The 12,849-nt window shown below is 56.5% G+C and overlaps 1 protein-coding gene across 1 annotated transcript; it reads left to right on the plus strand.

Moving 5' to 3' along the window:
• Window positions 1-6: 6 nt before the first annotated feature.
• RRP12 (ribosomal RNA processing 12 homolog) lies at window positions 7-11,534 on the plus strand. The gene is made up of 34 exons (XM_059851781.1): window positions 7-190; window positions 1,003-1,235; window positions 1,336-1,419; window positions 1,647-1,723; window positions 1,909-2,014; window positions 2,187-2,303; window positions 2,416-2,554; window positions 2,863-2,990; window positions 3,277-3,375; window positions 3,461-3,552; window positions 3,630-3,741; window positions 3,906-4,003; window positions 4,136-4,250; window positions 4,495-4,637; window positions 4,825-4,946; window positions 5,074-5,138; window positions 5,248-5,410; window positions 5,501-5,655; window positions 6,004-6,071; window positions 6,276-6,369; window positions 6,539-6,697; window positions 6,815-6,895; window positions 6,976-7,081; window positions 7,225-7,332; window positions 7,428-7,585; window positions 7,934-8,025; window positions 8,118-8,276; window positions 8,455-8,627; window positions 8,764-8,880; window positions 9,187-9,236; window positions 9,514-9,592; window positions 10,460-10,527; window positions 10,926-11,008; window positions 11,203-11,534. The coding sequence occupies exons 1-34, from the start codon at window positions 52-54 to the stop codon at window positions 11,303-11,305; spliced, it is 3,885 nt and encodes a 1,294-aa protein (XP_059707764.1). The 5' UTR covers window positions 7-51; the 3' UTR covers window positions 11,306-11,534.
• The last annotated feature ends 1,315 nt before the right edge of the window (window positions 11,535-12,849 follow it).

Here is a 12,849-nt window from a genome sequence, read left to right on the forward strand (position 1 = left end):
GGAAGCGGAAATTGGGCTCTGGGCGCGGCCGCACGTGGAGCCGGGTCCAGTATGGCGCGGAGCGGTAGGCTCCGCTCGGGAGCCGCGGGCAAGCTGAAGCGCTGGCGGAAGGGCCACAGCAGCGACTCCAACCCCGAGACCCGCCAGCATCGTCTGGCTGCCCGCAGCCGCTTCTGCAGCCGGCCGGCGGGTAAGGGCAGGGGCAAGCGATTCCTGACATGTGCCCGGCTCTTCCCGGAGGGGTGCAGGGGCGCGGAGGGCTGTGGGGCGAACCTTGGGGTCCTCCGAAAGCTGGGGCTGGGGCAGGAGTGGGAGCGGAGCCGCTGACAGTTCCAGGGTAGGCGGAGGCAGCAAACCTGGGAGGACAACCGAGGCCACGGCGTAAGGAGTTAACCTCGTAGTGACACCGGGTCTCAGAAGTAGAATGGGGCACCGCATGCTGCAGTGCCTGTCGCCCTGCGAGGCTCCCCAAAGCCCATGGCCTTACCTCTAAGTGCTGCCGTGTGAGGAGGAACGTGACAAACTAACATTCAGCCGGCCATATGATGGGGAAGGTCAACCAAACTGTGCCAGGGACTCTGAGAGCACCGGCTGCTCCTAGCCGAGGAAATCTTTTTCCTGCAGATGCAGGCTGCAGACTGATGGCTGGGACTCACAGGGACATAAAGCATCTGTCCTGGCTGTCTGGTTGCTAGGGCTTCAGGTGGAAGAGGATAAATAGGGCAGAGTACAAGAAGCACCTCAGTGTTAAAGCTTTGGCACGCAGGCACACGTTTGAGTGGATATGATGATCTTCTGGTTTCTTTGCACGACAATGACGAGCTCTTTACAGTTATTTGCGTACTTTTGCCCTTTGGGGCAAAGCAGAACCTGTATTCCACATGCTGGATATGAGCTCCAGCCAAGCCAGTCTGGCTGGGAGGGGAGGGGAGCATGGGGGATTTTTGGGTGAATGGTGGAGCAGTGTGACTCCTCAGTTCTGACACATCTCTCACCCTGCAGAGAAAAGTAACCTGACAGTGGATGCAGTGAAGCTGCACAATGAGCTGCAGTCGGGGTCCCTGCGTCTGGAGCGGGCGAGTGACAGCACCCAGCGAATGGAGGAAGGCAGTGCTGAGGAGGCTGCCACAGAGAAATCCTCTGGCACCTTTCTGAGTGGGCTGAGCGACTGCACAAATGTCACTTTCAGCAAGGTGCAGCGCTTCTGGGAATCCAACTCTGCTGCTCACAAAGAGGTACGGGCAGAGCAGGGCTGGGGAAGGGGGGTGTCTGGTGGGGATGGGCCCCTGGCTGTGAGGCTAAGAGATGCTGACCTGCTTTGCTGGCTGCTCACAGATCTGTGCCGTGCTGGCGGCTGTGACAGAGGTGATCCGCTCCCGGGGCGGCAAGGAGAGTGAGACAGAATACTTTGCTGCACTGGTGAGTGCTGGTTGTATGGAAGGGGCATGAGGGGAGCTGCTGCTGGCAGCGTGGGTGGGCTCTGAGAAGGGATGGAGAAAGGTCTGTGCTTGTAGCCTGAGTAGCTTTGTTCAGCAGAGATGCTGTTGGGCTGTTCCTGGTTTCTTTTCCCTCTCCCCAGGGGTTGGGGAAGGGCTGGCCTGGTGTGACCCCCTGCACCCCATCCCTTAGCCACCTTCTGTTCCCAGATGACCACGCTGGAGGCAGTGGAGTCCCCCGAGTCGCTGTCTGCTGTCGCCTACCTGCTTAACCTTGTCCTAAAGCGGTGAGTGGCTGGCAGAGAAGCAGAGACAGCTACCATACCCCATCATGGAAAAGGGATTGGTGCTGTCCTCCCTCCCCAGGCTGGGGAAGAAATCCAGCTGGGGTGAGCTGGTGATGCAGTCTCCTTTGTGACTGCTACTAGCTGTCTGCTCCTCACATTATTGATATGTTCCCTTCTCCTGGCAGAGTCCCGAGCCCTGTTCTTATTAAAAAGTTCTCAGATGCTTCAAAAGCCTTCATGAGTATCATGTCCTCACAGGCCTGCAGCAGCTCCACCTCTGCCCTGCGATGGGTGAGTAGCCAAGAGGCAGCCAGCCATGTCAGCTCTGCCCAGGGTCTGCTGAGTGCTGGGGTCAAGGCTGCTGATGTAGGGTGGTGCTGGGTGCTTGGCCTGAGGCCCTTGCAGCGAAAGGAAGATGTCTCTGTGGGGTGATGCTAATGCCCCTGCTGCTCCCTTGTTATAGGTTCTCTCTTGCCTGGCCACACTGCTACGGAAGCAAGACTTGGCAGCCTGGAGCTACCCTGTCACCCTGCAGGTCTATCACGGCTTGTTGAGCTTTTGTGTTCATACCAAGCCCAAGGTGAGAGCCCAGTGCTTCTGGCAGGAGATGATGCTGCTTTGGGGGTTTGTTTCTGGGGATGGCTGTACCCTGGGTCTGTAGTTTCTACCCACCTGGGCTCTTCTTCCCGCAGGTGCGGAAAGCAGCGCAGTATGGCGTGTGCTCTGTCCTGAGGGGCAGCGAGTTCATGTTTGGCGATGCAGCCCCTGAGCATCACCCTGCAGCACCCTCCACTGCCAAGTTCTGTGTGCAGGAGATTGAAAAAGCTGGAGGTGTGGGGCACTGGAGCATGGGGTCTGTAGCTGCATGTGGGGGACTCTGCCACTGTGGGAGAATAAGGATTTGGAGGGAAGAGGGGAGGTTGCAGCACACTGGATTGCTTGGGAGGGTATGATATATCTTTGGGACACCTATGGTGTTTTGAAGCCTCCTCAGCCATTCCAGTGCTTTCATGTTTCCAGAAGTTAGGGGAGTGTTCACCCTGGTTCTGTGGGTAAACCCCACTGCTCTCATAGAGGCTTTGCCTTGGGCAGGGCTTTGCTGTGGTGTCCCACAGACTCAGGTTGCTCTGCTCCTGTAGGTGCCAAGGAGGCCACCACCACCCTGCATGTCCTTGCCCTGCTGCGGGACGTGCTGCCCTGCTTCCCTGCAGCTGTGGTGAAGACCTGCTGTGAGACCTTGCTCCGAGTCATGACCCTCAGCCATGTGGTGAGTGTTCCCGCTCCAGGGATGACAAGGGCAGACCCTTTCCCCATGGGCTACACTCTGAAAGGGATCAAATTCTCTCAGCTGTCAAGTGGGAGCCTGGAATTGCAGAATGCAAATGGAAAAGAGCCCAGGACAGCTTGCCATCCTGACTGCTGTGGAAGAGGGAGGCTATGCAGATGCAGCATAGTTGCAGTAGTGCTGGGTTTTCCAGGGCAGAGCCAGCTTTGGGAGAGGGGACAGTGGGTTCGAAGTAGAGCCCCCTATCCTGACACCGTGTCCTTTGCAGCTGGTGACAGCGTGTGCCATGCAAGCTTTCCACAGCCTCTTCAGCGCCCAGGCCAGTGTGGCTTGCCTGCCAGCTGAGCTCAATGCCCAGATCATCACTGTGAGTGTGGGGTACCAGTGTGGGGAGGGACAGAGCTGCCAGTTGCACAGCACCCACCCACCTACCCAACCTTCTGCTTCTGCAGGCTCTCTATGACTACGTCCCCAGCACGAGTGACCTGCAGCCACTGCTGACCTGGCTGTCCACCATGGAGAGGGCACACATCAACCTGGGCAGGTGCAGACAGGGGCCATGGCTGGGCATGGGGAGAGGTGCCTGCCTGGTCTCTAATCTGGCCTTGCTTTTCTCTCCAGGCTGCAGAAGGACCTGTGCTGGGCTCACCTGCCCCGACTCTTCTCTGCTGCCATGAACTGCTTCCTCTCCCCACACTCCCAGGTGGTGTCAGCAGCAGCACAGACCCTGGAGGTACCACACTCAGACACCTCTACCTGCTTGGATACCCTGGGCCTTGTGGGGGGCTCTGCCATGGGGCTTGGGGCTTGCCAGCAAGGGGTATGCCCCTCTGTGCCTGTGAGGCTGGGGGTTCTGTGGTCCAACAGCTGTCCCATTTTTCCTGTTTGCCCTTGCAGACCATCCTGAGTGAGTGTATTGCTCCCCACATGGAGGATGTGGGCACTGTATCTGCATCTGCCCCAGCCCCCGCTGCCTACCTATGCAAGATGTTTAGGTGAGGAGCAGCGATGTGGGAGGGGCTGCCCATGGGTCTGGCTGTGCCCTGCCCAAGTCCTCAATGGGGTCTAGCAGGCCTGGTGGGCACCCTGAATACTGCCAGTGTGACCATCTGCCTTCTTCTCCCCAGATCAGTGGAGGAAGGGCTGACATACCGTTTCCATGCAGCATGGGATGAAATTCTGCGAGTGTTGGAGGTCTTCTTTGAGACATGTGGGAAGCAGTGCCATCCCATCATGAGGAAGGTGAGCCAGTCTCAAAGGGCACAGATTCATCCATAGAGGCTAGTGGAGTGGTTGTGCTGCTGTCTGGGCTGTATTGTCCCCTCCAGCTGGAGCAGGGCCATGCTGTTTGCCCTGATCTGTTGTCTGTGTGTGGCCACTTGACACAGGGACATGCAGGGCAGCTGGCATCCCTGGGCAGGCAGAGTGATATGTGCCAGCCCTGTGCACATGGCTCTTCTGTGACTGTCCTGCCTCGTTCCCACAGTGTCTCCAGTCCTTGTGTGACCTGCGTCTCTCCCCACACTTTCCCTACACTGCTGAAGTGGACCAGGCAGTGGGGGCTGCTGTGAGCACCATGGGTCCCGAGGTGCTACTGGAAGCTGTGCCCCTGGAGATCAATGGCAAGGAGTGAGTACAGTCACGGAGTAGCAGCTTTGCAGCTGTTATGTTCCCATTCAGTCCCCATGCAGTGTTGCAGGTATGGCTGCTAAGCCTACGTGTGCCCAGCTTTGGGGCTGGGTGAAGGTGCCCTGTGCCCAGGGGCTGATGCTGGCAGTGCCCCATACCCTCCTGACCCATGCCTTTTCCTCCCCAGGGAGACGCTGGATTTCCCCCGCAGCTGGCTCCTGCCAGTGCTGCGGGACAACGTGCAGGGTGCACGGCTTGGCTTCTTCACCAGCTACTTCTTGCCTTTGGCAGCCGCCCTGAAAAGCAGAGGTGAGGAGAGCAGCATGTTAGGGGTCTCAGCAGTCCAGGGTGTTCTGTGGGACCTCTCTTCTCTGCCCTAGGGTGGAAGAATGTTTTGCAACATCTTCTGCTCCGCTCATCTCTTTCTCTTCTGCAGCCCTGGAGTTTACCCAGGCTGGGAAGAGTGTGGAGGCCAAGATCTATGAGACACTGCAGTGGCAGGTAACAACCAGTGCCTGGGAGCCTTGCCATAGTGTACCCCTGGCACCAGGCTGGGGAGCAGTGACTTGGACAAAGACTATGGCCTCCCACCTTTTCCTTTGCCTTCCAGGTCTGGACTCTGCTTCCTGGCTTCTGTACCTGTCCCACAGATGTGCTGGGGGCCTTCAAGGGGCTGGCCCGCACCCTGGGCATGGCCATCAGTGAGCGCCCAGATCTCCGCCCCACTGTGTGCCAGGCCTTGCGCACCCTCATCCACAAAGGCTGCGAGACAGGTTGGGAGAAAACAGGTCCTTGTGGTGGGTTCTTGCCACCTGTGGGTGGGGGAAATACTGATGTGTAGTCCCCTGTCATCCTTCCCCTAGATGCAGAGCGGGCAGAAGTGGGTCGCTTTGCCAAAAATTTCTTGCCCATCCTGTTCAACGTGTACAGCCAACCTGAGGAGGATGGGAGCACAAGTGCTCAGCGCCGCTCTGTACTGGACACTGTCCGTGCTTACTTGACCATCACGGATCCTCAGGTGAGGGGCCTGTGGGGCACTGGGGCAAGCTGTCCTGGCTGTGTGATGGGGCTTTGGTGCAGGCCTGATTGATGAGGACAGGAAGAAAGGCTTTGATCGGAGAGCAGCCCTTCCTGCCCTCATAGGCAGGGAGACCTCTCCAGCCCATGGTCTGGGATTTCCCACCCTTGCACTCACATCTGGCCCATTATGCACAAGCTCTTTGTGAATTTGTTCAGGTCTTTTTGGACTCACTGGTGCTTCTGGTCTCCACAAAATCCCTTAGCAAGTTGTTTGCCAGGTGGATTGTAAACTTGTTAAAGCACTTGCTTCAATCAGTTCTGATCCTGCTCTCTGCCTGCCCTGCAGATGGTGTGCGGATTGCTGGAGAAAGCCAGTGCAAAGCTGACCAGTCCTGAGAGCTCAGAGTTTGCCAGGTAACACCTTGGAGCTGATGCTAATGGGTAAAACTCCTGGCATACTCCTGGTGAGCAGCACTAGGGCATTGCCACCTAGGGCATTGTCCTGTGTGGGCTTTGCCACCATTGTGCACCTGATGTGACTCACAGCTAGCATCCCAGCTTGCTCAGGATGTGATGCCACAGTTAACAGCTGCAGCTGTGTGTCTTTCTCTGCTGCAGACTCTCCATCCTAGACCTGGTAGTGGCAATGGCACCCTATGCTGATGAGCAGTCCCTGAACTCCTTGTACCGTACCATCCAGCCTTCCCTCCAGGTGAGTTGGTCCTCAGCCCTGAGAGATGCTTCTGCTTGCTCCCAGCTTGGACCCACACTCTAGGGACTGAGCAGGGGATAGGTCTGGGTGGTGTGGGGTCCTGGTGTCCCTTCAGACATCATGGTGAGGGGCTGCCTTGACAGTGGGAGCATGTTGGCTGTCCCTGCAGAGCAAAGAGCGCAGCATGCAGAAGAAGGCGTACCGTGTGCTGGAGGAGGTGTGTGCTGCTCCCCATGCTCCCTGCCAGGCCTTCGTCCACTCCCACCTCCAGGACCTGCAGGCAGTGCTGCTGGACTCGCTCAAGAGCGCAGCATCGCCAGCCAAGAGGGTGAGAACAAGGGCTGCAGTGGTGGTGCTGATCAGCCACTGCTGGAAGGGAAGGGATGGGTTGGGAGGCAGGTGTGTGTCTTTGGGTGTACCAGTGCTCATCCGTTTCTTTCCCCAGCCCCGGCTGAAATGCCTGTTCCACATTGTGAAGCAGCTATCTGCAGAGCACGAACCTTTTGTCACTGCCCTGGTCCCAGAGGTGAGCATGGTCCCTGTGAAGAGCTGGCTGGTTCTGGCTGTGGTAGTGGCAGCAGTAGTGACATGCCTGTGTTCCTTCAGGTCATCCTGTGCACCAAGGAGGTGTCAGTGGGGGCCCGCAAGAACGCCTTCATGCTGCTTGTGGAGATGGGCCATGCTTTCATCCGCTTTGGACCCACTCCTGAAGGTGAGCTTCTGTTCTACTTACTCAGCCCCACAGCCACTCTGGCCCCAGGGAGGTCAGACCCAGGCCAAGCATTCTGCTGAAATGGCCCAGGGACCCTGCTGGACACAGAGTGAGTTGGGCCCTGAGTCATCCCCCTCTTGCAGAGGCTATGCAGCGGTTCCTGCTCCTCATCTACGTGGGGCTCACTGGCTCAGTCACCATGATCAGCTGCACCGTGCTGGCACTGACCCGCCTGTTCTTCGAGTTCAAAGGTGAGCAGGAGGGCTGGGGAGACGAGGCAGAGCCCTTCAGGGAAGGTGGGTGCTGGGAGGAAGCTATCTGTGGCTGAGTCCCACCGTGGTTGCAGATCACCTGGAGTTCAGTGTGGTGGAGCAGCTCCTGCAGAACATCTGCCTGTTGCTGGCCTCCCGCACGCGGGATGTGGTCAAGGCAGCCCTGGGATTCCTGAAGGTCACACTGCTGCTGGTGGACACCAAGCTCCTGGCCAAGCATGTCCAGACAATGGTGAGATCATGCACAGGGTGCCTTGAGGAGGGTGGTGGGGCAGAGCTGTGTCTGCCTTGGGCAGACGGGAGCATCTCCAGCTGCACTCTGTCTGGGAGCCAAGGAAACAACCCTGATCTCAGTAGCTGCGATGGCAGTGAGGAGGCTCATCTCCTGAATCCTGGCATAGATGTGCCAGAACAGCCCCATGAACTAGCACTGCCAAGCATGGACACCTCCCCACGGCCTTACCTGGGCAGGAGTGGAAAGATGGCACCAGGGTGAACAAGGTGGCCATGCAGATAAAGGTTGGGAGGCTGGGTCCCCAAGGCAGGCTTGCTTTGGTCTTGAGGGTCTCTTTCCTGACAGCTGGAGGCTGTGGGGAACCTTTCAGATGACATGAGGCGCCACTTCCGTATGAAGCTGCGAAACCTCTTCATCAAGTTCATCCGCAAGTTCGGGTAAGCCAGGGTCTCCTGGGGTGGTGAGGGAGCTCTCTGGGAAGCAGTGCAGGGGAAGGTGGGTGCTGACTGCTCTCTGTGTGTTTACTCAGCTTTGAGCTGGTGAAGGGACTGCTGCCAGCCGAGTACCATAAGGTGCTGGTGAACATCCGCAAGGCAGAGTCCCGGAGCCGCAAGCAGCGTGCCCTGAAGAAGGCAGCTGCAGATATGGATGAGGAGGAGGCACCACCACCACAGCCCAGAGGAGACAGGTGAAGACAGGCACAGGGGGAAGAAAGAGCAGCCCCCACAGGGGACTTGGCACTGCATCTGCTCAGCTGGTGCTTCTAGAGATGCTGGAGACATCTGCAGGGCTGCTCTTCATTGTGGGGCAGGGTGCATCCCCTGGGCTTAATCCATTTTCCATCATCCTTTCCACCTTTTGACCAGTATGGAGGAGATCCTCGCTGACTCAGAGGATGAGGAAGAGGAAGAGGAGGAACGGCATCGGAACAAAGAGTGGAGGAAGCAAGCACGGCAGAAGGGCCAGGCATGGCTCAAGGAAGGGGAAGATGATGAGCCCCTCAACTTCCTGGACCCTAATGTGTCCCAGCGGGTGCTGGGTAAGGAGTAGAGCTTCAGATGGGGCTAGGGAGGGATGGATGGGGCAGGGGCTGCTGCAATGCACAGGGACCCTGGGGGTTGCTGCCCCCAGAATTGGTTCCTTCTCCAGGCCCTGACCCATTTCTCTGTGAGCAGCCACCAAGCCAGGCTCCAAGCGGTCCAGAGGAGTGAGCCATGATTTCCAGATGTCTGAGGATGGACGCCTGATTATCCATGAAGAGGAAGAGGAGCTGGAGGATGATGAAGGCAAAGGTACTACCTGGGCTGACAGGGGCCACTCAAGACTTGCTCTGGGTCTCTGAATGGTTTTCATCCTGCCACCTGCACGTGGGATCTTGGGGGGATCTGAGTGGAAGGGGCAGGAATTGGCATGGCTTTGTGTCACATTGAGTGGCTCTCTTCTGGGCTGGTGCCCAGGGGAAGCAGTCACCTACATCATCAGGAGGGTGCTGGTTCAGCAGAGACACCCTGCTACAGCCACAGCCTCCAGGGGCTAGCACAGTACCAGGGCTCTGCCATGCCCTCATCACACACTAACTTTCTTATCCTGTACCATAGGAGCAGATGAGGAGATGGCAGATGTGCTGCAAGATGTGGGGCTCCGCAGCGTGAGTATGGGGCTCATGGTCCCCAGGTGATGATGGGGGAACTCATCCTTGCCAAACCACTGTCTGTGCCATGGCAGTTGCAGCTCTGCCCAGGAGGCCAGTGGGAACCAGGCAATTGCCAGCTGCTTGGAGGGGTGCAGGAAGTTGTCTGGGATGGGTATGTGCTGTCTGGAAAGTCTCTTGGTGCCTATGGGAGGAAGCAGGAGGTTGGGGATGATGGGAGGGCAGAACTGTAAAGACAAGCCAGCTGCAGGGTTCCTGCTGTCTTTTTCTGCAGAAGAAAAGTCAGAAGCGTCGGTTCAGAGAGGAGCCAGATGATGAGGACGCTGAGGGTGGAACCTCTTCTCAGTATAGGGGTAGGTCCTCTGCCTGTGCCCAGTCTGGGGCTTCCCAGACAGCCAGAACCGTATGTTATCCCAGAGCACATGGCACATGATTGCATGCAGATGATTCCTGAATATCTCCATTGTGGGAGACTCCAGAATGCCTCACTAGGCAGTCTGTTCCAGTGCACAGTCACTCACACAGCAAAGAACTTCCTGTGCATCAGTTTCTGCCATTGCCTTTTGTCCTATTGCCCAACAGCAGTGAGCAGAGCCTGGTGCTATCCTCTTGACATCCTCCCTTCAGATACTTACAGACATTGATGAGGTCCCCTTCTGCATGCCTCATTTCTGGTCTGAACAGCTCTCAGCCTTTCCTCATAAGAGAGATGCTCCAGTCCCTTAATCCTTCACTGGACCAGCTCCATGAGCTCCATGCATGTCTTGTACTGATGAGCCCAGAACTGGACACAATATTCCAGGTGCATCCTCACTAGGGCTGAGTTGGAGGGGCAGGATCCCTTTCCTTGACTGCTGGCAATGCTCTTCCTAATGCACCCCAGGACACCATTGGCCTTCTTGGCCACAAGGGCATCGCCAGCTCATGTACAACTTGTTTGCTACCAGGATCCCCATGTCCTTCTCTGAAGAGCTGATTTCCAGCAGGTTGGCCTCCAGTCTGAACTGGTGCTTGGTGTTATTTCTCCCCAGGTGCATTTACTTTAAATAATTTCAGACAGTTCTCTACACATTTCTCCAGAGATTTTACTTGTGGCAAATGGCCACCCTCTGCTGTCCTGACACCAAGAGCTGGAGACAAAAACAGGAACAGCTTCCACAGCCTAGAACTGGGCAGGGGGAGGCCCAAGACCCCCTTCCAACACTCATTCTCTTTTCCAGCTGGAGGCTCTGGGATCCATCGGCCGCTGAACAAGAAGCCAGCCTTCGGTGCAGAGTATAGATCCAAGGTGAGGGACCCATGGGGTTGCGGGGTTTGTCTGTGGGGATGCTTGGATTTTACTGGGTCTGGAAAGCACCATTTTTGTTGGGAGTCTGGTCCTGTGGCACCAAGGTTGGAGAGGATCTCTGCTCCAAGAGGAGTTGCTAAACACGCAGTATCTCTGAACACTGCCAGCCCATTTCAAAGTTCCTGTCCTGTCCTTGCCATGGACAGTTCCTGCTCACTGCTCAAAGCAGGTGTCTGTAGTATCATGTTGGTGGGAAATCAGCTCCCAGGGCAGTGTGCTGAGCTGGCGCCCCACTGCAACACAGTCTTTGGGATAGCCGGGTGGCAGGGTTGCACTGGAATGGGACACATGCGTCTTCCCTGGTGCTGCATCTTCTCTCACGTCGCTGTCTCCCACAGAAAGGTAAAGGTGATGTGAAGAAGAAGGGCCAACTTGACCCCTATGCCTACATCCCCCTGAACAGAGCTAAACTCAACAGAAGGTGAGGCTAACCAGGAAGGGCACAGGGGTGGGAACGGGTTTGATCCTGCATTTTGTTAAGGTTTTTTCTGGTGGGTTTGGGAGCTCCCTGTCATCTGCTGTGCCACTCCTTGCGGAGTCTGGAGCAGCATCCCCATGGGTTAGGTGTGCCCAGTGCTTGCACCAAACCAGCTTTCTGCTCCTTGCTCCCTCCAGGAAGCGGGCGAAAATGCAGGGCCAGTTCAAGGGCTTGATGAAGGGAGCGCAGCGCGGGGCCAAGGCCGGCCGCAGGAACCGTCTGAAGTCCCAGCGCTCCTGAGGACTCTCGGGTGTTCCCCCTGCCCAAGGACACAGCATCCTGTTAGTGGAACAGGTGGGGGTCCTCTTGAAGGTGACCTCTGTTTTTCTGAGACTCCCTGGGAAGCCACTTGGATGTATTATGGACTAATGGCCCTTCTGTGCCTGGTACAGGCATGGATGTGCATGTGTGAGAGCAAGGAACGTGAAAAGAATTCTCTATATTGATAAATATCCTCTGTTCATACCCAGCCCAGATTCCTCCTCTCCTTCCCTTCAGATCTTGCATAACTGTGCTGTGCCTTCTGTCCATGTGCAGCAGGTCCTGCTGCTGCTGCAGGGCTCACAGCACCCTCAGCCTGGACCCAGGGCCAGAGCTCTCTCTCCCACATTGGGCTTGCCTGGAGGCTGCCAGGAGTAGCACTGTGGCACGGAGCAGTGGGGCACATGTGGAGTAGGGCTGAGATGTGGAGCTGGCCATAGAACAAAGCCAGAGAGGCTGAAGTCCCTATAACCAGCTTTCTTTAGCAAATTCCTGGCAGGCTCTTCTGACCAAAACCATGGCCAGGGGATCTGTGCCATGCAGAAAGTGACTGCCATTTGACCACTGGACACTTTTCCCATATGTCTGCCTGATGGCAAGGCAGGAACAGTTTGCTGCAAATTTCTCCAAACTGGCTGGAGAACTACTACAGCAAATCTCTGTGCCTTGCCATTTCTCACCTTTGAGAGCTGAGAGAAGCCCTTTGTTCTGGCCACTTCCTGCCAGCTAGACCTGAGCAGCATGAGTAATCCTGAACCTTTTTAGCTGCTCAGCCCTGTCACACTGGCCTGAGCATCAGGTTTTGCCCAGCTACTTCTATGCTGAGTGCAAAAGATGGTGGTTGGCCAAAGTGTGCTGAAGAGAGCAGGACTGAGGGTAGTGGGTACAGGTCCCATTGCTCAGACTGCAAAGAACGTGTGGGTGAATGTAGCTGGCTTTCCCTTCCTCTTTCATATTAAAAAGCCTTCAGCCCTTTGTAATTTCCTTTTGTGGAAGCTTACACGCTGGAATTGCAACGCTTCTCAGTTCTGTAATAAGCTAAAGGGATTGTTCTTGTTTAGCCTCTTACTGCAGGCTTCTTTCTGGAGGCTGCAAATCCAGTTTTGTGGCTTTCCGATGCTTGTTTTCTTTTTTTTCCCCAAGATCCTTTTAAAAGCCTGGGATAGAGGAGGAGCTCTTGTACTGATACTGGTCCTGTCTTGTCAGGAATGCTGTTCCCTTTATGCTTTTCCACCCAGGGCTCTCAGTGGGACCCTTGAGCCCCAGCACCAAGTTGAGGTGCTGCTGCTGGTCCTGCCTGGCCTACAGGACAGGCTTCTCCAGCAGCACCTTGTTACCAGGAGCTACACCATCTTCCTCTGCTACCTGCAGCATGGGCTGGATGCCCTCCCCTGAGAGCAGGACATGGGGGAGACAGGCAGTAGCCACCTTCTGAGACACCAGCACCTGTAACCTGAGGCTCTAGACCCAGCAGAGCTAGCTGTCATCCTACTTTCCCTTCTCTCCTTGGAGACAGGGCCTGG

The sequence above is a fragment of the Haemorhous mexicanus genome, chromosome 7, assembly GCF_027477595.1.
Source record: "Haemorhous mexicanus isolate bHaeMex1 chromosome 7, bHaeMex1.pri, whole genome shotgun sequence".
NCBI classification, from domain to species: Eukaryota; Metazoa; Chordata; class Aves; order Passeriformes; family Fringillidae; genus Haemorhous; species Haemorhous mexicanus.